Source organism: Ylistrum balloti, unplaced genomic scaffold (genome assembly GCF_031769215.1).
Source record: "Ylistrum balloti isolate Yb309-2 unplaced genomic scaffold, AGI_CSIRO_Ybal_v1 Utg370670, whole genome shotgun sequence".
NCBI lineage: Eukaryota > Metazoa > Mollusca > Bivalvia > Pectinida > Pectinidae > Ylistrum > Ylistrum balloti.
Window position 1 is genome coordinate 456,707 of NW_026782405.1, and position 21,338 is coordinate 478,044.

The 21,338-nt window shown below is 37.0% G+C and overlaps 1 protein-coding gene across 1 annotated transcript; it reads left to right on the forward strand.

Moving 5' to 3' along the window:
- Nucleotides 1–5,133: 5,133 nt before the first annotated feature.
- On the forward strand, nt 5,134–17,156 carry LOC132557439 (perlucin-like). The gene is made up of 5 exons (XM_060221924.1): nt 5,134–5,241; nt 5,564–5,660; nt 14,957–15,065; nt 15,888–16,016; nt 17,123–17,156. Exons 1-5 carry the CDS (start codon nt 5,134–5,136, stop codon nt 17,154–17,156), a joined length of 477 nt encoding a protein of 158 aa, XP_060077907.1.
- The last annotated feature ends 4,182 nt before the right edge of the window (nt 17,157–21,338 follow it).

Consider the following 21,338-nt stretch of genomic DNA (forward strand, 5'->3'; position numbering starts at 1 on the left):
CTCACTGGTAAGGAAATGAATTGGAGTTTATGTTAATTGGAGTTTAGATTGGGAGGGTGGGGAATGATTTTGTGTTTGTCTTGTTTGTTTTACGGGTTTTAACGGTTAACCAGCCAAGGTCACATTACCGTGTATTTCATTTTCACCCAAACATATATTTTATTGCCATAATCATCAGCAAAATGATTGAGCTCAAGTTCTTAAAACATTAATTAAGCCCTCTCTCAAACAAATTACTTTTACAGAATTTAGTAAACAAACAGGTCACGAACCTAAACTTATAAACAAACACATACAGGAAAGTAACATTGATCTCTGAACATAGAAATCAAATTTGACTTATTGTAATTAAAAATATTCTGCTAGATTGAATGAAATTGTGCACATTTCTAAATATCGTTACAATAGTGTCAACAGGCAGATTTTCATTTCGAGAAAGAAGGAAGTCTAAATTAAAAAACAAGGCTAGACTACAAGACTAATTAATAGTGATTCGTTAATCAGACTAATTTGTTGGACAGCTTTCACCTTAGTTTAGATATTAGGCAGAGTTATCAGCTAAATTTTTATGATTGAGTGTTGATATGATTTAGGTCATCTTAGAGGGACTAAACAGCTGCCCTGGAATTTAATGATTAGTCATGACTTGGTTACGTTGATAAACATTGCCTTATCAGCGAGTGAATTTTACTTTATCAAAGCCAATTCAATTCGACAATGCTTACGATTGTATGTTTACTATTTTCTTATTTTGCGGGTAAGTGATTGTTTGTAATTTGTCATTTAGACATACTGATATTAATTGTGAAACGTTAACTTTGCCCAGCAATTGATAGTTATGAATAATTTCTTTGTGTGAAGCTCGACATATTTTATGCTCAATAGTTTGCCTGTTGGTTCCATTTTTATATATCTTGTTCTTGAGAACGTGACATTATTACTTGGATTGACTAAGGTTTGCATGGCGAGTGTTATCGATGAAGCAGAAGATTCTTACCCTTTCGCAACACCTGGTCTTATTCTCATTATACTTTTTCAGGAGTCTCCGTGTAAATCGTGTTGCCATGTTGGTATTTTCTTATTTTAGTACAGTCTTAGGCTATAACATGTCCTTTTATTTATGTCTCACTCTTAAATTAGGTGATTTATAGAAATATATTTAACATGTATCTCGGTGTGTTTACATAATAAATATGGTGATTTATAGAATTATATTTAACATGTAACTCGGTGTGTTTACATAATAAATATGGTGATTTATAGAGCTATATTTAACATGTAACTAAGTGTGTTTACATAATAAATATGGTGAGTGGACAGTGATATTAAGGGGATTCTATACGAGTGGACAGTGTATTAAGGTAATTCTATACGAGTGGACAGTGATATTAAGGGAATTCTATACGAGTGGGCTGTGATATTAAGGGAATTTTATACGAGTGGACAGTGATATTAAGGGAATTCTATACGAGTGGGCTGTGATATTAAGGAAACACTGTACGAGTGGACAGTGATATTAGTGGAATTTTGTACGAGTGGTCAGTGATATTAAGAGAATTCTGTACGAGTGGACAGTGATATCAACGGAAACACTTTACGAGTGGACAGTGATATTAAGGGAATTCTGTACGAGTGGATAGTGATATTAAGGGAATTCTGTACGAGTGGACAGTGATATTTAGGGAATTCTGTACGAGTGGACAGTGATATTAAGGGAATTCTGTACGAATGGTCAGTGATATTAAGGAAACACTGTGCGAGTGGTCAGTGATATTAAGGGAATTCTGTACGAGTGGACAGTGATATTTAGGGAATTCTGTACGAGTGGACAGTGATATTTAGGGAATTCTGTACGAGTGGACAGTGATATTAAGGGAGTTCTGTACGAGTGGACAGTGATATTAAGGGAATTCTGTGCGAGTGTTCAGTGATATTAAGGGAATTCTGTGCGAGTGGACAGTGATATTAAGGGAATTCTGTACGAGTGGACAGTGATATTTAGGGAATTCTGTACGAGTGGACAATGATATTAAGGGGATTCGCTTAGAGTAGTCGAGTGGAGAGTGATATTAAGGGAGTTCTGTACGAGTGGACAGTGATATTAAGGGAGTTCTGTACGAGTGAACAGTGATATTAAGATAATTCTATACGAGTGGACCGTGATATTAAGGACACACTGTACGAGTGGACAGTGATATTAAGGGAATTCTATACGAGTGGGCTGTGATATTAAGGAAACACTGTACGAGTGGACAGTCATATTAAGGGAATTCTGTACGAGTGGACAGTGATCTTAAGGGAATTATGTACGAGTGGACAGTGATCTTAAGGGAATTCTGTACGAGTGGTCAGTGATATTAAGAGAATTCTGTACGAGTGGACAGTGATATTAACGGAATTCTGTACGAGTGGTCAGTGATATTAAGGAAACACTGTGCGAGTGGTCAGTGATATTAAGGAAACCCATTACGAGTGATCAGTGATATTAAGGGAATTCTGTACGAGTGGACAGTGATATTAAGGGAATTCTGTACGAATGGACAGTGATATTAAGGGATCACGGTACGAATGGACAGTGATATTAAGGGAATTCTGTGCGAGTGTTCAGTGATATTTAGGGAATTCAGTACGAGTGGACAGTGATATTTAGGGAATTCTGTACGAGTGGACAGTGACATCAAGGGAATTATGTACGAGTGGACAGTGATATTAAGGGAATTCTGTACGAGTGGTCAGTGATATTTAGAGAATTCTGTACGAGTGGACAATGATATTAAGGGGATTCGCTTAGATTAGTCGAGTGGACAGTGATATAAAGGGAGTTCTGTATGAGTGGACAGTGATATTAAGGGAGTTCTGTATGAGTGGACAGTGATATTAAGGGAGTTCTGTATGAGTGGACAGTGATATTAAGGGAGTTCTGTATGAGTGGACAGTTATATTAAGGGAGTTCTGTATGAGTGGACAGTGATATTAAGGGAGTTCTGTATGAGTGGACAATGATATTAAGGGGATTCGCTTAGAGTAGTCGAGTGGAGAGTGATATTAAGGGAGTTCTGTACGAGTGGACAGTGATATTAAGGGAGTTCTGTACGAGTGAACAGTGATATTAAGATAATTCTATACGAGTGGACCGTGATATTAAGGACACACTGTACGAGTGGACAGTGATATTAAGGGAATTCTATACGAGTGGGCTGTGATATTAAGGAAACACTGTACGAGTGGACAGTCATATTAAGGGAATTCTGTACGAGTGGACAGTGATCTTAAGGGAATTATGTACGAGTGGACAGTGATCTTAAGGGAATTCTGTACGAGTGGTCAGTGATATTAAGAGAATTCTGTACGAGTGGACAGTGATATTAACGGAATTCTGTACGAGTGGTCAGTGATATTAAGGAAACACTGTGCGAGTGGTCAGTGATATTAAGGAAACCCATTACGAGTGATCAGTGATATTAAGGGAATTCTGTACGAGTGGACAGTGATATTAAGGGAATTCTGTACGAATGGACAGTGATATTAAGGGATCACGGTACGAATGGACAGTGATATTAAGGGAATTCTGTGCGAGTGTTCAGTGATATTTAGGGAATTCAGTACGAGTGGACAGTGATATTTAGGGAATTCTGTACGAGTGGACAGTGACATCAAGGGAATTATGTACGAGTGGACAGTGATATTAAGGGAATTCTGTACGAGTGGTCAGTGATATTTAGAGAATTCTGTACGAGTGGACAATGATATTAAGGGGATTCGCTTAGATTAGTCGAGTGGACAGTGATATAAAGGGAGTTCTGTATGAGTGGACAGTGATATTAAGGGAGTTCTGTATGAGTGGACAGTGATATTAAGGGAGTTCTGTATGAGTGGACAGTGATATTAAGGGAGTTCTGTATGAGTGGACAGTTATATTAAGGGAGTTCTGTATGAGTGGACAGTGATATTAAGGGAGTTCTGTATGAGTGGACAGTGATATTAAGGGAATTCTGTACGAGTGGACAGTGATATTAAGGGAGTTCTGTATGAGTGGACAGTGATATTAAGGGAGTTCTGTATGAGTGGACAGTGATATTAAGGGAATTTTGTATGAGTGGACAGTGATATTAAGGGAGTTCTGTATGAGTGGACAGTGATATTAAGGGAGTTCTGTATGAGTGGACAGTGATATTAAGGGAGTTCTGTATGAGTGGACAGTGATATTAAGGGAGTTCTGTATGAGTGGACAGTGATATTAAGGGAATTCTGTATGAGTGGACAGTGATATTAAGGGAGTTCTGTATGAGTGGACAGTGATATTAAGGGAGTTCTGTATGAGTGGACAGTGATATTAAGGGAATTCTGTACGAGTGGACAGTGATATTAAGGGAGTTCTGTATGAGTAGACAGTGATATTAAGGGAATTATGTACGAGTGGACAGTGATATTAATGGAGTTCTGTATGAGTGGACAGTGATATTAAGGGAGTTATGTATGAGTGGACAGTGATATTAAGGGAATTCTGTACGAGTGGACAATGATATTAAGGGAGTTCTGTATGAGAGGACAGTTATATTAAGGGAGTTCTGTATGAGTGGACAGTGATATTAAGGGAATTTTGTATAAGTGGACAGTGATATTAAGGGAATTCTGTATGAATGGACAGTGATATTAAGGGAATTCTGTATGAGTGGATATTAAGGGAGTTCTGTATGAGTGGACAGTGATATTAAGGGAATTCTGTATGAGTGGACAATGATATTAAGGGAGTTCTGTATGAGTGGACAGTGATATTAAGGGAATTCTGTACGAGTGGACAGTGATATTAAGGGAGTTCTGTATGAGTGGACAGTGATATTAAGGGAGTTCTGTATGAGTGGACAGTGATATTAAGGGAATTCTGTACGAGTGGACAGTGATATTAAGGGAGTTCTGTATGAGTGGACAGTGATATTAAGGGAGTTCTGTATGAATGGACAGTGATATTAAGGGTATTCTTTTTGAATGGTTAGTAGGAAATCCTCTTGGAGTGGTCATAATTCTTTTAAGACCAACACGTTACTAAGATCACTAGTCGAGTTCTCCATGTTTTTGTAGTACCTAAGTTTCGCTGTATATAGAATTTCACGTGAAACGAAAACCTCACGCGCTATGTTTACGTTAATAGGTGTTTTTTGTACCTGTCCGTACGGGTTCAGTGTTCACGGGGATTCATGCTATATGGTAGTCGGACTGAATTCAACATGGATAGAGGCCAAGGTAGGAACAGGTAGCGTTATATATCATATATACAAGTTTAATGATATATATGCTCCATATTGTAATTTGTATAGGCTTTATTAAGAAAGCAAGAAAATGTTAAAATATCAAAACTTCAAGATAAATGAAGAAGAATGGATGACTATAACAAATATCATCCAAGCACATGTAAAGATACACATGGAAATACACGTGCATTGTATGTAATGAATGTATTGAAGTTTTGAAAATTTACCCAGTTTCGAAAATATGTGTTGACTCTATTTTAAAATCATAGTCACTTTATGTTATTACATTTAACTTGATTTCTTGATTTCTGTAGAAATACTGTGACGTGTTAGGGGGTGACTTGGCTGTGGTAGAGTCGGCAGAAGAGGAGGGGTACATAGTCAACTTGCTGAAACAGATCGACAGCGCAGGTATGGGAACCTAGTGATCCAAAAATACGCGAAATTATAAAAATGGATGTTGCTTGGATTGTCATTTGAACACAACATGATGATGTCAATGAGACATTACGTGATGGTACAACAGGGTTAATTAGTCATCACGTGATGGTACAACAGGGTTAATGAGTCATCACGTGATGGTACGACAGGGTTAATGAGTCATCACGTGATGGTACAACAGGGTTAATGAGTCATCACGTGATGGTACGACAGGGTTAATGAGTCATCACGTGATGGTACAACAGGGTTAATGAGTCATCACGTGACGTTTGGACAGTGTCGATGAGACACACTTGTTAGTATGATATTGTCAATGAGACACACTTGTTAGTATGATATTGTCAATGAGATACCACGTGATGGTTTTATCATGTGAAATGAGGTACCACATAAAGGCGTAATAGAGGTCATGAGACACACATCAAGTGACATATCACTTCATGATTTTGCATTGTCAATTTAACATGAAGTGGGCTTATTTGAAGATTACAATTGAAAATCATGAGAAGGAATGAGCTGTACCGATTGGACATATCGAGCAAGGCGTCGCCTTCGTTATTTCTAATATAGAATTAGCAGTATGGAGACGTTACGTAACACTGTACAGACGAATCCATAGTCAGCTGTGTGCTGTTACACCGCTATAAGAGAGAAGTCTATTTTTGACATGTAACCATTGTTATACCGCTGTAAGAGAGAGGTCTGTTTTTGACATGTTACCATTGTTATACCGCTATAAGAGAGAAGTCTATTTTTGACATGTTACCATTGTTATACCGCTATAAGAGAGAAGTCTATTTTTGACATGTCACCATTGTTATACCGCTATAAGAGAGAAGTCTATTTTTGACATGTAACCATTGTTATACCGCTGTAAGAGAGAGGTCTGTTTTTGACATGTTACCATTGTTATACCGCTATAAGAGAGAAGTCTATTTTTGACATGTTACCATTGTTATACCGCTATAAGAGAGAAGTCTATTTTTGACATGTCACCATTGTTATACCGCTATAAGAGAGAAGTCTATTTTTGACATTTCACCATTGTACTTCGAAATGTATGGTATTTTCAATTTTTCGGTGGTTTATTTCCCGTTTGTAAATTTTCAATATTTTAATTTTTCTTTTTTTTTTTCGACAAAATGACAGGTTCAGACTAAACAAAAAATTACTAAAAAAAGTTCAAGGTAATACGTGATGTATTTGATCAATGAATAATAAATAGGTCAATGTGCTCGATTTCTTTTAACGCTATCGGAGTTTGTTATCTGTGTCAAGGTGGAAGGGTCCTAAACGGGAACAGCGATCTTCTACATATAACCAACATGATAGTGTGAAGGTTTTCTCCATAAATAGTCAGGGTTATTTAACGTTATTAATAGCACGAGAGGTCCAATAGTTTTTAATGTACAACAGTGTGAAGGTTTTCTCCGTAAATATTTGGGTTTAGTAGAGGTCGTTATAAAAACCGAGGGGTTATGGGGAGTGATTAAGGGAATCTCAAAGTTTTCCATTTCAAAGAAGGTATGAAAACGAGGGGTTGGATGACTATCTACGGAATTAATTAATTACATGATGTTGAAAATTTGTGATGTATTCATTAAATATAAATGACGTTTTGGTAGTAAAGTTTATGGTTTTGTAACAGTGATTCTATGAATTTGGTTCTATTGTTTGATATTATTTATCACCTCATTATGAAACCCCTGAAACAATCTTTCCTTTAATGTTGTGCAATTGTGCAACATAGACCTTGACATCGGATGGACTGTCATAAAAATAACTATAAACTTTATTTATTTTAAAACAAGTTGTTTCAATTTCTACTAATCACTCTTGTTGGCCCGGAGGGTCTTATTGTTGGAGGAAACCTGAGTACTCGGGAAAAACCCTTACCTTTCCACGTCCGTTCAAGGAGTCGAACCCCGGACGGCTAGTTGAAAGGCGACTTTGATAAGTTTACAACGTCCACTTAATAGTATAAATTGTTACATACTCGTAAAATTATGTTCTCACATTGTCCTCTCATACAAATACAAATATTTCTGAATTTAAAAAAAAGCTGATATCAAATGCTCCTTCTGGCCCTGATTTAAGCGCGCGAGGGGCCTTACTGTGGGAGGAAACCAGGGAAAGCCACGTGATCGGGCAGGTGAACCCTTTCTTTTTCATGTCCGGTTGTGGTAAACGATCTGGGATGTCCAGGCAAAATGCGACTGCGTTAGCAGCGCGCTACCAGATATATCAAGTAGCTTGTCCTTGTTTAACTAGAGTAGTTATTGATACTGCTGGTTTATTAAAACACTTGAGAATTTGGTTACAGACAAAATTAAGACCAATCATCCCGAAAGTATTAACTTCTTTTCTTAACTATTACATCTTTAATCAAACAAAGGTTATGTCACTTAGTAGTGTTACCTGAAGTTTGACAGAAAAGTTTGAAGACAGCATTCAACTCTTAAATCTGAGTCAGTTTCCTTTCTGAAACCACAGCCCTTGTGTCGTAAGAGGTTAATCCTTCCTCCTTCTGAAGCCACAGCCATTGTATCATAAGGGGTTAATCCTGCCTCCTTCTGACACCACAGTCCTTGTGTCATAAGGGGTTAATCCTGCCTCCTTCTGAAGCCACAGCCCTTGTGTCATAAGGGGTTAATCCTGCCTCCTTCTGACACCACAGTCCTTGTGTCATAAGGGGTTAATCCTGCCTCCTTCTGACACCACAGTCCTTGTGTCATAAGGGGTTAATCCTGCCTCCTTCTGACACCACAGTCCTTGTGTCATAAGGGGTTAATCCTGCCTCCTTCTGACACCACAGTCCTTGTGTCATAAGGGGTTAATCCTGCCTCCTTCTGAAGCCACAGCCCTTGTGTCATAAGGGGTTAATCCTGCCTCCTTCTGACACCACAGTCCTTGTGTCATAAGGGGTTAATCCTGCCTCCTTCTGAAGCCACAGCCCTTGTGTCATAAGGGGTTAATCCTGCCTCCTTCTGAAGCCACAGCCCTTGTGTCATAAGGGGTTAATCCTGCCTCCTTCTGACACCACAGTCCTTGTGTCATAAGGGGTTAATCCTGCCTCCTTCTGACACCACAGTCCTTGTGTCATAAGGGGTTAATCCTGCCTCCTTCTGACACCACAGTCCTTGTGTCATAAGGGGTTAATCCTGCCTCTTTCTGAAGCCACAGCCCTTGTGTCATAAGTGGTTAATCCTGCCTCCTTCTGACACCACAGCCCTTGTGTCATAAGGGGTTAATCCTGCCTCCTTCTGAAGCCACAGCCCTTGTGTCATAAGGGGTTAATCCTGCCTCCTATATATGAGAAATGTGTCCTACCTAACGATCCACGTCGCCAGAGAATTGACTCACGTCGATTGGACAATGTCCGACTACGGGCAGAGTCACGGAGACGAGAAACCTTTATCATCAGTCCTAACGATATTACGAAAGGAATTGCATTTGTGGCCCAGGCCTTCTGTTTGCCTCAATTGATTCAGAAATATTTCTTCCAATGATCCTTTGTCACTTCATGTTACAATATGGCCCCCTTACTGCCATGTCAGAGTTTTGGCAAGGTCGAAAAATAACAACCCTTTGTTGGCCACCTATTCTTAACATTCTCATCAATTTTAGCTGAGTGGCGGCACCAGTGGAACAGGAGAAAAGGTGTTTTTCAAGATGGCGGCCATGGCGGCCAACACCGACCTAAAAATAACAACATTTGGTTAGAACTCTCTCAGGATCATTTCATGCAAGTGTAAGCTTGTTCCCATTGGTGGAACTTTAGAAGAAATTTAAAATGTCAAAAGTTTACGCACCTTCGGACGGCGGACGACTGCGGACGAAACACAATGGTTATAGGTCACCCTTGTGGTCAGATGACCTAAATACTATTCTATTATTATCTAACATATTATTTTCCATATACCACCATACCCATTACTTAATGAAGGAATGCCTTCGTTCTTCGTTATGACAACTTTCTTCTCAAAAAGGTGAACTCCGATACAAATACATGGGTATGAAGTACATGTGTTCTGAAACGAATTTTGAGAAGAATACGTACAAATTAAAGAAGAAATTGCTAAAATGATCGAATTTCAGGATGACAGTTAGATAATATAACAGTCTATAATTCTCTATGGGAACAAAGTATGTGTCTCTTTTGGCTGATTTATCTATGCTTTCATTTAATGTGCATTGCTGAATTTCAAACCTGGTTACAAAGACCTTGCGAAGTCCTTCAGTTTCAATATCAGATTTTAAAACAACAAACAAAAATAAACAAAAAATTGGAAAAGTTCCTTCGTATCTGTCTACTGTGACTGGAAATCAAGGGTGTTACAGAACTAAATTGGTGGATTACTTACCATCTCGTCACACTTTTTTCTACCTTAGTGTACGTAGGAGTATTGTATAGCCGAAAAAGTTGGTCGAATCCTTACCATCTCGTCACACTATTTTCTACCTTACTGTACATAGGAGTATTGTATAGCCGAAAAAGTTGGTCGAATCCTTACCATCTCGTCACACTAATTTCTACCTTACTGTACATAGGAGTATTGTATAGCCGAAAAAAGTTGGTCGAATCCTTACCATCTCGTCACACTATTTTCTACCTTACAGTACATAGGATTATTGTATAGCCGAAAAAGTTGGTCGAATCCTTACCATCTCGTCACACTAATTTCTACCTTACTGTACATAGGAGTATTGTATAGCCGAAAAAGTTGGTCGAATCCTTACCATCTCGTACACTGCATACGTCAGTGCTAGTATGCTCCACTAGGGCATTTGTCTGATGAAGGTGACCGTGTAGACATCGAGACGTCACACTCTAATCTTCTACTGGTTGTGTTATAAGATGGAGGTGACCGTGTAGATATCGGAACGTCACACTCTTTGCAGATTTTGAAACTATGAACTTATGTTTTTGTTGGTTCTTCTCATGAAAATGTTTGTAATTTTGTTTATTTTGTGTCTCCACCCCATTGTTTACATGTATCAACATTATCATATATTGTCCCCCGTGCACTGCATGTACCACATGACGCTGTATCATTTAGATACTGGATAATGATTTATCAATACTTATCTAAGCAATCGGTGCATGTTGTGCTTGGGAAAAATAGATTATATTGTACATATATATTATCTCATATATTTTCTGGGATACTTTGTTCATATGCTCTAACAATTTTTGAAAAACATGTCAATTTCAATTATATTTTAATATCTTTGTTACTGAGTAATGATGTTGAATTAAACCCTGGTCCTCTGCGCAATCTTCAAATCTCTCATCTGAACGTAAGATCTATTAGAAATAAATTAGATATATTAGATAACGAGCTCTCTGAAAAAGATATATTATGTTTTACTGAAACCCACCTTAATCCCTTAATATCAGACAATGATCTTATTTTAGATAATTTTTCACATGATTTTTACAGAAGAGATAGACGATTTGGTTTTGGTGGTGGAATTATTATATATGTTAAAGAAAATGTGGTAAGCAGGCGAAGACGGGATCTAGAACATGATGACATTGAAATTATTTGGATTGAAGTTCAAATAGAAAATAATAAATTACTACTGGGATGCATTTACAGACCTGAAACTACAATTGAATATTGGGGAAAGGTAGATGATATGTTTGATAAAGTTTTTGATGAAAATGTAACTGACGTAATTTTAACAGGAGATATTAATGTAGATATGATGGCCCTTCAGCCACACTCTCACTGGTCAACTTTACAAAATATAAAAAGTTTGATAAATGAACCAAAGAAATCGACATCATTCTTCACAAAAAAGCTGTTAACTCTAATTTTCCTACCATAAATAAACAAATCGAGGAACATGTACCCCATCGCATAGTTACAATACGGCCAAACGATAAACCCTGGTTCACAAATACTATTAGATTAAAAATAAGACAAAGAAATCGCATTCACAAAAAAGCTGTTAACTCTAATTTTCCTACCCCTGATAAATGGTGGAAGATTGCCAAATCTTTACTAAAAACAAACAATAAGCAAGCAAGTATTCCTCCACTTACCGAAAATGGCTCTGTGCTTCAACATCCATTTGATAAAGCAGAATGTCTTAATACATACTTTTCATCTATCTCTACCTCTTCAAATGATCTTGGTCCTCTGCCTCCTCCACCAGATTTCCCTTTCAAGTTAGATAACATCGTGTTCTCCCAACAGGATATAACCGACCAACTCTCTGCTCTTAATGGAAAAAAACCTGCAGGTCCGGATGGAATTGTTCCAAAATTTATCAAACTTTTAGCACCCTCTATTACTCTCCCTCTTACTCTTCTTTGTAATAAAACTATGACTACTGGCTCTATCCCATTACCTTGGAAAACTGCTAACATCAATGCTATTTATAAAGGGAAAGGCGGGGAAAATGAAGTTTCAAACTATCGTCCCATCTCAGTTACTTCCTGTTTCAGCAAAATAATAGAAAAGGTTATTTTCAAATATTTATACAACTATCTTCGGCAATGTGAAATTATTTCTAAACACCAATCTGGTTTTATTCCAGGAGATTCAACCGTGAATCAGTTGTTATCGATTTATCACAATATCATGAATTCTTTAGATAAAGGACAAGAAGTACGATCTATATTCTGTGATATAAGTAAGGCCTTTGATAGAGTGTGGCATGAAGGGTTACTATATAAACTTGAATCGTACGGTATCAAAGGTAATTTGCTTAATTGGTTTACTAACTACTTATCACAAAGAAAACAACGGGTTTTAACTGAGGGTATATTTTCAACCTATAAATCTGTAAATGCCGGCGTCCCACAAGGGTCAGTTTTAGGCCCGTTTCTATTTCTTATATATATATAAATGATATTTCAGATATAGTGACCAGTGACATTAAATTATTTGCAGATGATACGTCCTTAAGTGAAATTGTTGACAATAATAATATTGAAGTAGCAAATAAAATTTCAGATAATATGTTGAATATAAGTAATTGGGGTAAGAAATGGGATATAAACTTTAATCCCACAAAAACAGTCTCTATGATTTTTACCAGGAAGAGAGAATCAGTACACCCACCTATATTTTTTGATAACACTCCTGTATACTGAACCACTAGAATTTTTAATATTCCTATTTGTCGAACAACTAGCTATTTTAGTAGTTTTTTCCCGAGTACATTTAGAGAATTTAATGCTTTCGCTCATAACTTTGATTTATCAAATGTACATTCAAAATCGCAATTTAAATCTTTATTATTCAATAAAGACGAAATTGCCAGTGATACAACTGAAATTTTCAAAAAGGGTGGTAACCGAAAAATAAATATAATTATGTGCCAACTGAGAAACGAGGCTAGTAATTTGAAATCTGACCTTTTTATTGATCATTTAAATGATTCACCACTGTGTTCATGTAATACTGGACAGGAATCTGCAGAACATTACTTTATGACCTGTCCACTTTATAACCATTCAAGAATTATTCTGCAAAATCAGTTAATAAACCAAAATATTACTCATGATCACTATAATGTTAATGTTTTGCTTCATGGATGTCACGAATGCAGTAACGAAATAAATGTTTCTTTATTACAAAGTATCTCAGAATACATAATTGACACTAAAAGATTTGAATGAAATGTATTAGGATGTAATATAGTGGGGAAATGGAGACACTATTGTATTCAATTGTATTCTACTGTATACTAGTTCTGTATAGATTTTAGTTTTTAGAAACCTTATTGTTTGATTTATATTGTTGCCAAACGGAAGTTACTGGAGAAGGCTTAAATAGGCTATGCCTGATGCCTGATCCCTTTGCTTCAATTGTTTATATTGAGCAATAAAATTTGTTGAAATAGTAAAAAAAATAGTCACACTCTAATCTTCTACTGGTTGTGTTATAAGATGGAGGTGACCGTGTAGTCATCATCACACTCCAATATTCTACTGGTTGTGTTTTAAGATTGAGGTGACCGTGTAGTCATCATCACACTCCAATATTCTACTGGCTGGGTTATAAGATGGAGGTGACCGTGTAGTCATCATCACACTCCAATATTCTACTGGTTGTGTTATAAGATGGAGGTGACCGTGTAGTCATCATCACACTCCAATATTCTACTGGTTGTGTTATAAGATGGAGGTGACCGTGTAGTCATCATCACACTCCAATATTCTACTGGTTGTGTTATAAGATGGAGGTGACCGTGTAGTCATCAGAACGTCACACTCTAATCTTCTACTGGTTGTGTTATAAGATGGATGTGACCGTGTAGTCATCGTCACACTCCAATATTCTACTGGTTGTGTTATAAGATGGAGGTGACCGTGTAGTCATCGTCACACTCCAATATTCTACTGGTTGTGTTATAAGATGGAGGTGACCGTGTAGTCATCGTCACACTCCAATATTCTACTGGTTGTGTTATAAGATGGAGGTGACCGTGTAGTCATCGTCACACTCCAATATTCTACTGGTTGTGTTATAAGATGGAGGTGACCGTGTAGTCATCGTCACACTCCAATATTCTACTGGTTGTGTTATAAGATGGAGGTGACCGTGTAGTCATCGTCACACTCCAATATTCTACTGGTTGTGTTATAAGATGGAGGTGACCGTGTAGTCATCGTCACACTCCAATATTCTACTGGTTGTGTTATAAGATGGAGGTGACCGTGTAGTCATCATCACACTCAAATATTCTACTGGTTGTGTTATAAGATGGAGGTGACCGTGTAGTCATCGAGACGTCACACTCTAATCTTCTACTGGTTGTGTTATAAGATGGAGGTGACCGTGTAGTCATCGTCACACTCCAATATTCTACTGGTTGTGTTATAAGATGGAGGTGACCGTGTAGTCATCGTCACACTCCAATATTCTACTGGTTGTGTTATAAGATGGAGGTGACCGTGTAGTCATCGTCACACTCCAATATTCTACTGGTTGTGTTATAAGATCTACTATTCTATTGAAATTATCAACCTGAAGAAAACAACGTTTGAAATAACACCGTTTTCTTTTTCATATTCCTCTGATACCATTATTGAAAATGTAATCAAATAAAACTCCGCCTTGTGATGAGGAAGGTGACTTTTTCAGAACGGACATCATAGTCTCCTGGATATCATGGATCTGAACTGCAAAACTTTGTTGTACTATTTTCAAACACCACATTTAATTTCAGTAATTTTAAAGACATTTTAGAAAATATATTAACCAATTAATCAAAACGATTTTTTTTAAATTTCAAATCTTTTCTAGGTACAATTTTCCCGGAAAACTACTGGTTGGATGGAACAGATGTTGTGAAGGAGGGAGAATTTCGTTGGATGGGCAAAAATGGAAATTCTATACCTATAGCTGGTTACACGTATGCAATGTTTAAAAAATATTCTCTCCTGTCGATAAATACTTCGATTATTGTTAAATATATCATTACAATGGTTACTCATGTCATTTTTTTCAGAACAAAGTGTATTAATATTCATCAAAATGTGTATTAATATTCACCACCATGTGTATTAATATTTAACACAATGGGTTCTAGCATTCAGCATAGTAGATATTAATATTGCTAACTAATGTTAATCTTCTATGGTGGAAAACTTTTTGACATAAGATTTTCACATATTAGATATTAACTGAAGTTCTCCTGTTTACAAGATACCATTTTACAACCAACGACGATCAAGTTATATTTTTGATGAGCAAAATTTGAACAACACACTCACCCTAATTGTCCAATCAACAACTAGTAAATACGGACCAGTCAGAAGGGTAACGGACTTATACGCTTTGTGGACTACGTATGTAGGGGAATTATATTTGTACAAGATGTCGTGACCATGTAGAATAGTGTTACTTCGTCCGAGACCTTTTAAACCAGCTTTAAGTGACTGAAAACATTGACATGTGGTTTACAATTCTTTACATTTAATGATACACTGTATATCGAGATATTAATTTTACTTATTTATATAGTTTATCTATTGTAAAAATATACGTAGGCACGTATACCTACATACTTATCAGTGCTATTTCTATATATAAGTGAACGCTCTGATTGTCATCTAGACAACAATAGCATCGCTAACTCATAGCACACTAGTACAATTGTTGCATGAAAAGAAATACGTACGATATTTAAAATTTTTTTAAAATAAATAATGAAAAAAAAAAAATTGTTGGACAGGAATTGGGCGCCAGGACAGCCGGACAATGGCGGACACTTAGAAAACTGCCTAGAAATACGGTTCTCCTTTGGTATCCTTTGGAATGACCTAGACTGCAATGCAAAACAGAATTTCATCTGTGAAGCTAGGTAAATATAGTTTAATCCATATGATTATTATTGTTCAGGTTTAGCATCGTTAGTATTGTAAAAATGATAAATTTGGTCAAGCACAAAATGTACAAAACAGAGCTCGGGTTAACATGTACACGTGTATTCCTTAGAATTGTACTTTTTTCGTTTTTTACGCTTGTCTGTTTTTTCTTTCTTTATTTTTTTTTTAAGGAGGGTTGGAATGGAGGGGATCGACAACCAGATATCTAAAACATAATTATATTTCAGTCAATCAAATAAAACTACGCCAAAGCATTTTGTAAATATCTCTATAAAATCACTTTTTCATTGCAATTAAGTTACAATCAGCTACAGTAAATAAGGGTTATGTCCCTTTAACCGTTAAGCTTTTAGAGCCATTGGTGCTGAATAGTCGATGTCGTTAGTTACGATCACTTTAGATTTTCCTCAGTCGCCTCCTAGTTTACAAAATTTAGGCCCTCAGCATCATTCCCAAGTCCTAGAAGGACGAAACAGTTGTATGATGTAGCATCACTCCCGAGTCCTAGAAGGACGAAACAGTTGTATGATGTAGCATCACTCCCGAGTCCTAGAAGGACGAAACAGTTGTATGATGTAGCATCACTCCCGAGTCCTAGAAGGACGAAACAGTTGTATGATGTAGCATCACTCCCGAGTCCTAGAAGGACGAAACAGTTGTATGATGTAGCATCACTCCCGAGTCCTAGAAGGACGAAACAGTTGTATGATGTAGCATCACTCCCGAGTCCTAGAAGGACGAAACAGCTGTATGATGTAGCATCACTGACGAGTCCTAGAAGGACGAAACAGTTGTATGATGTAGCATCACTGACGAGTCCTAGAAGGACGAAACAGTTGTATGATGTAGCATCACTCCCGAGTCCTAGAAGGACGAAACAGTTGTATGATGTAGCATCACTCCCGAGACCTAGAAGGACGAAACAGCTGTATGATGTAGCATCACTCCCGAGTCCTAGAAGGACGAAACAGTTGTATGATGCAGTTTAATTCATTGTTGGACTCTAGTGCATCTAAATCGAAAGTGGTATTAATTGGTGCTATGCACATTTTTCATTTAAGTACTTATTTGACATTTTCAGCACTGAGTGGGAAGGAGACAATATCATTGGTTGAACGGACGGTCATCTAAATAATATCAAGTTTGCTTAATACAATAAAATCGTTCTTTATAAAACTCAGAATAAATATCTCCTGGAATGTGTTTGTGTTTTGTGTTCAAGACCTTGAAATATATGCTTATATATATAAAACAAAATGTTAAATGGCTACTATAATTCTGAATCTCAATCACTTACTTTTTCAAGCCTTGTGGCCATCTTGAACGGTTGCATCTAACCTACATTCCGACGTAAGGTTGTTGTCTATTTGGGAAGTTAAGAACAGTATAATTAGCGTCCCGGCACAAATTTTAGTGTGTCTTTAGAGACGGGCAACCAAATCACTAGGAGAAAATACTTACACGAGCCAAATTTGATGTCAATGACCAACACAACGATAAGGTTTGTAAGTACAATTCCTTAATATTCAAAAAACGGGAAAGTTATAAATCCAAACAGTGACTTTAATTATAAAAATAGTAACCTTATTTACTGTATTAACTCTCCAACTTGCCTCGAAATACTACATTGGACAGACAGGAAACGCTGTGTATGAAAGCGTCAGAGTCTATTGACAACAGAATCGCTTACCAGAAACGTAAACTATCCCTTTGAATGTACATTTGGGTAAGTGAAGTAAACGACATTTCTGGTTATACTCCTCTTACAAAATGACAAAGCTTACCACAGCAAAAGGAAACAACAGCAGAAGAAATGTTTGTCTAACTTTTCAACCCGCCCCATAGTATTACGTCATAATGTAGGTTACTATGACACCATAATGTAGGTTACTATGACATCGTAATGTAGGTCACGAAGTGACGTGCCTATGGCGTCAATGCAATCACCTGAAGATCTCCACAAGACTTGAAAACGTTAGTGTTTGAGAGTTGTTACTTTAGTAGCCATGTTTATATTAAGGGGTTATCTTTACATAGATATATGTACGATACTCAAATACCCACTTGTGAACACAATGATACTCCAAAGTCAGTAACGCTTGGACAAATGAAAGATTTACACGTAGACAAGCAGAATAAGAACAGGTGTTCCGGAAGAGTAAGCGTCTTCTGCTTCATCGACGACACTCGCCATGTAAACCTTAGTCTATTCAATTAAGTAATGTCATGCCTTCAAATGAGAAAATGGTAAATAATCATGGAACATCCAGGCCAACTAACGGGTACTTAACAAGTTAAACTTCATATCACACAAAGAAGAAGAAGTTTTGAAAATGAGATCACTTTGACGATCGTAAAACTTTCCCATAATTTTTATCAACCTTCATCGCTCGAAATGTTGTGTTAAGAGCATGTAAGTAAGTTGTCGATATCTTGCACGTAAATCGTGATATTGGGAACAGGCCCTAGGTGCGAGTTACGCTTTTGCTACCTGTAGTGCAAGTAATTACGAAGTTTTTTTCCATAGTGTTGAAAGTACAGAAGAGAATACCACCATACCAACAGAATCTTAATTACAACTGAGAATTGATATTTTATTATCATAATTACAGTCTTAACGGACCATCAACACATAAAAGGTCATTAGGGTCACCAGCTTTAATCTAACCAATGCTAAATCTTAACAAGAATTTGTCGTTTGAAAAAATAAAAGGAGAAAAACGCCAGGTGTTCCGAAGGAGGAAGCGTCCTATGTTTTAGAGATGACATGAATTAAAATATTTGTCCGCTGGAAATGACAGTCACCATAACGCTTGTTTTTGTATTTAAATGTGTTCCAATACTTTCCATACTAACTGAGAGAGATGGAAGTTGACTGGTTGGTTTTGAATGTCATGTGTGGTCTCCATTTTAATCTTCATTTTGTTTATATTACGCCATGGTTTAATCCAATTCGAGTGTGTTAATGTTCAGTTGACATGTCAGCATGTTCTTGACGGTACGGAGCGTTGGAGAACAGTGGCCTACTGAAAATAGGGTAGTGTTCTGATGTGTTGAAGTAGGGATATAGGCAATGCTGAACTTCTGAAATAAAAAATATAATTCCAATTAAACATTTGCAACATGGATAAATTTCTCTTTCTGGTGGATCTGTTCCGTTTCGGTGTATCATTCCTTTCTAAAAGGCTTTAATTGTAATAATGATGTTTAAAAATACAACAAAGCTACCATTCAATTTGTCTGTTATGTTATGGTTGTATATCTGTCATAGTTCGTCTTTGTAAGGTAGATTTTGACTGTCCTTGGCCCGGTACAGTCACAATAGACAGAATTAAAGATAGGATGACAGGTTTTATTGTGTTTTGATAATAAATCAGTTGAAATATCTAATTGTCTTAATTTAAACAACAACAGTGATAAGGTCTACATTACAAGCCCTGTTTAACGTTAAACAATAATTTTGGGAATTGCCGTCCTCCTAGCCACCTTACTTACTACCACTACATCATCTATACATTTCTGACATCATCAGTATGTATTGTTCCCTGTATAACTGTCACCAGAAACAAATACATCGTTACACAGAGTCGAATTAGTCTTCCCGCAATTTATTCTCTGAAAACCTTATCAATTTAACAAATACGAAACAATCTATGTTAATAAATCTTGTCGACTAGGAGGAGACACCAGAGAGGTCAAACCGAAGTACCTGAGGAAAGGTCAAAGGTCGGGCTAATGACCCCATACTTTTCATATCCGGGGGAATCGAACCCTAGACGCCATGATTAAAGACGAGTGCTTTCACGCTGCACCATCCGACCACCCTTTGGTTCTGTTAAAGTAAACGAAACCAAATAGATGATATCGTTATTTTTTTAGAACCGGAAGGAGTATAAGGAAAATCAGACCAGGTGTTTCTGAAGGACACGAGTGTTAAGCTTCATTGACGACTTCTGCCATGTAAAAAAAATGTTAGTTTGTCTTGAGAAAACGCTTATTACAAAACCAGTTTTCGTGGATGATTTAATGTTTGTTAGTTTTGTTAGTACGTTTTTAATCCACGTATTCCTGTGTCCACGAACTGTAAGTATAAGTAGATGTGATAAGCTATATTTATCCACGATCAATGATCCATGAAATAGTTATTGATCGAAGAAAACACGAAAGCTGAGCCCCTTGAAAATATATGATTTTGCAGTAACTACATTAGGAGGTTCTTCAAAAAGGCATACTCATTCGTCTTACTCTGAGCTCAAGTGAGTACAATTTACATGGACTTTTCAATCTTAGTCGACAGGTATAATTATTGGTTGGTTGACAGTGTTCTGGCGATGTGAGGGAGGCGACCTACACCCCTCCCCCCTCAGAGGAGTGGAACCGTCTGTCGCGGTGATTGATTGTGCTAGTTTTAGGAGACAGCTTCGGGATTTGAGCATGCCTTATCCTAGCAGTCTAAAACATGCCCGGAAGTGGAAAAGAAGAATGGAGGGCCTACATAGATTTGGTTTAGGTTTTGGTAATTTTGAAGTCTGTCAAATGCCTAAGTGTTAATTCTATAGCCTATCACTCTCCCTTAACGCCGGGACCAGCGTTATTAAGCATTCTCTTTACCGAAAAGCCACAGTGGGATCTTTAGCATGCGATAGTGGAAGTCTTCTCACAGGTGTAAAGGTCTGTAGATGTGTATACTTAATCCATCCAGGAAACCGTGATGGGTTAAATAAAGATAAGATCAACTGATCGACCAAGCACAAATATTCACATCTCAATTCGTAGACGTCAGTGAAAAAGAAGATCGGAAAATCTAAATGAATTGTTCAATGATTTCGAAGAATAACAACGATCGTGTTAATGAAGTAAGCGACCTCATTGATATACAAATTAATAGGCAGTAGGAGAGTAGACACGGAGCAGTGAACCTACACTAAGCCATCTGAAGTAAGAAATCACTGGACCGTGTCTTCTTTAGCATTACAAGCTTGGCATGTTCCACACTTAAATATTATTTCCTGTATTGTACGCTATTAGCATTGGAGAAAATTTCTTAAGGATTTAGAAACGCCGTGTTGTATTGTGTATATTAGAAGTATTCATTATATACGGGTTGTAAAAGAAAACCAACTGTATACGCGCGTTTATTCTGGGAACAAATAGTTCCATTTGTCATTTCAGTTCTTCTAGAAAAAAAATCTTCAAATATTATCTTTAATATCAATAAAAATCAACTTTTATGACACATTTTGTTTATATGTATAAATTTATGTATAAAACATTTGTGCCGATGTAATTATTTCTCC

Bases quoted from the DNA above. Each gene is read 5' to 3' on its own strand.
- LOC132557439 (XM_060221924.1), top strand. From the start codon at position 5,134: ATGTTTACGTTAATAGGTGTTTTTTGTACCTGTCCGTACGGGTTCAGT. The intron at 5,661-14,956 runs GTATGGGAACCT...AATCTTTTCTAG, and splicing joins GAAACAGATCGACAGCGCAG to GTACAATTTTCCCGGAAAAC. The intron at 16,017-17,122 runs GTAAATATAGTT...TGACATTTTCAG, and splicing joins AATTTCATCTGTGAAGCTAG to CACTGAGTGGGAAGGAGACA.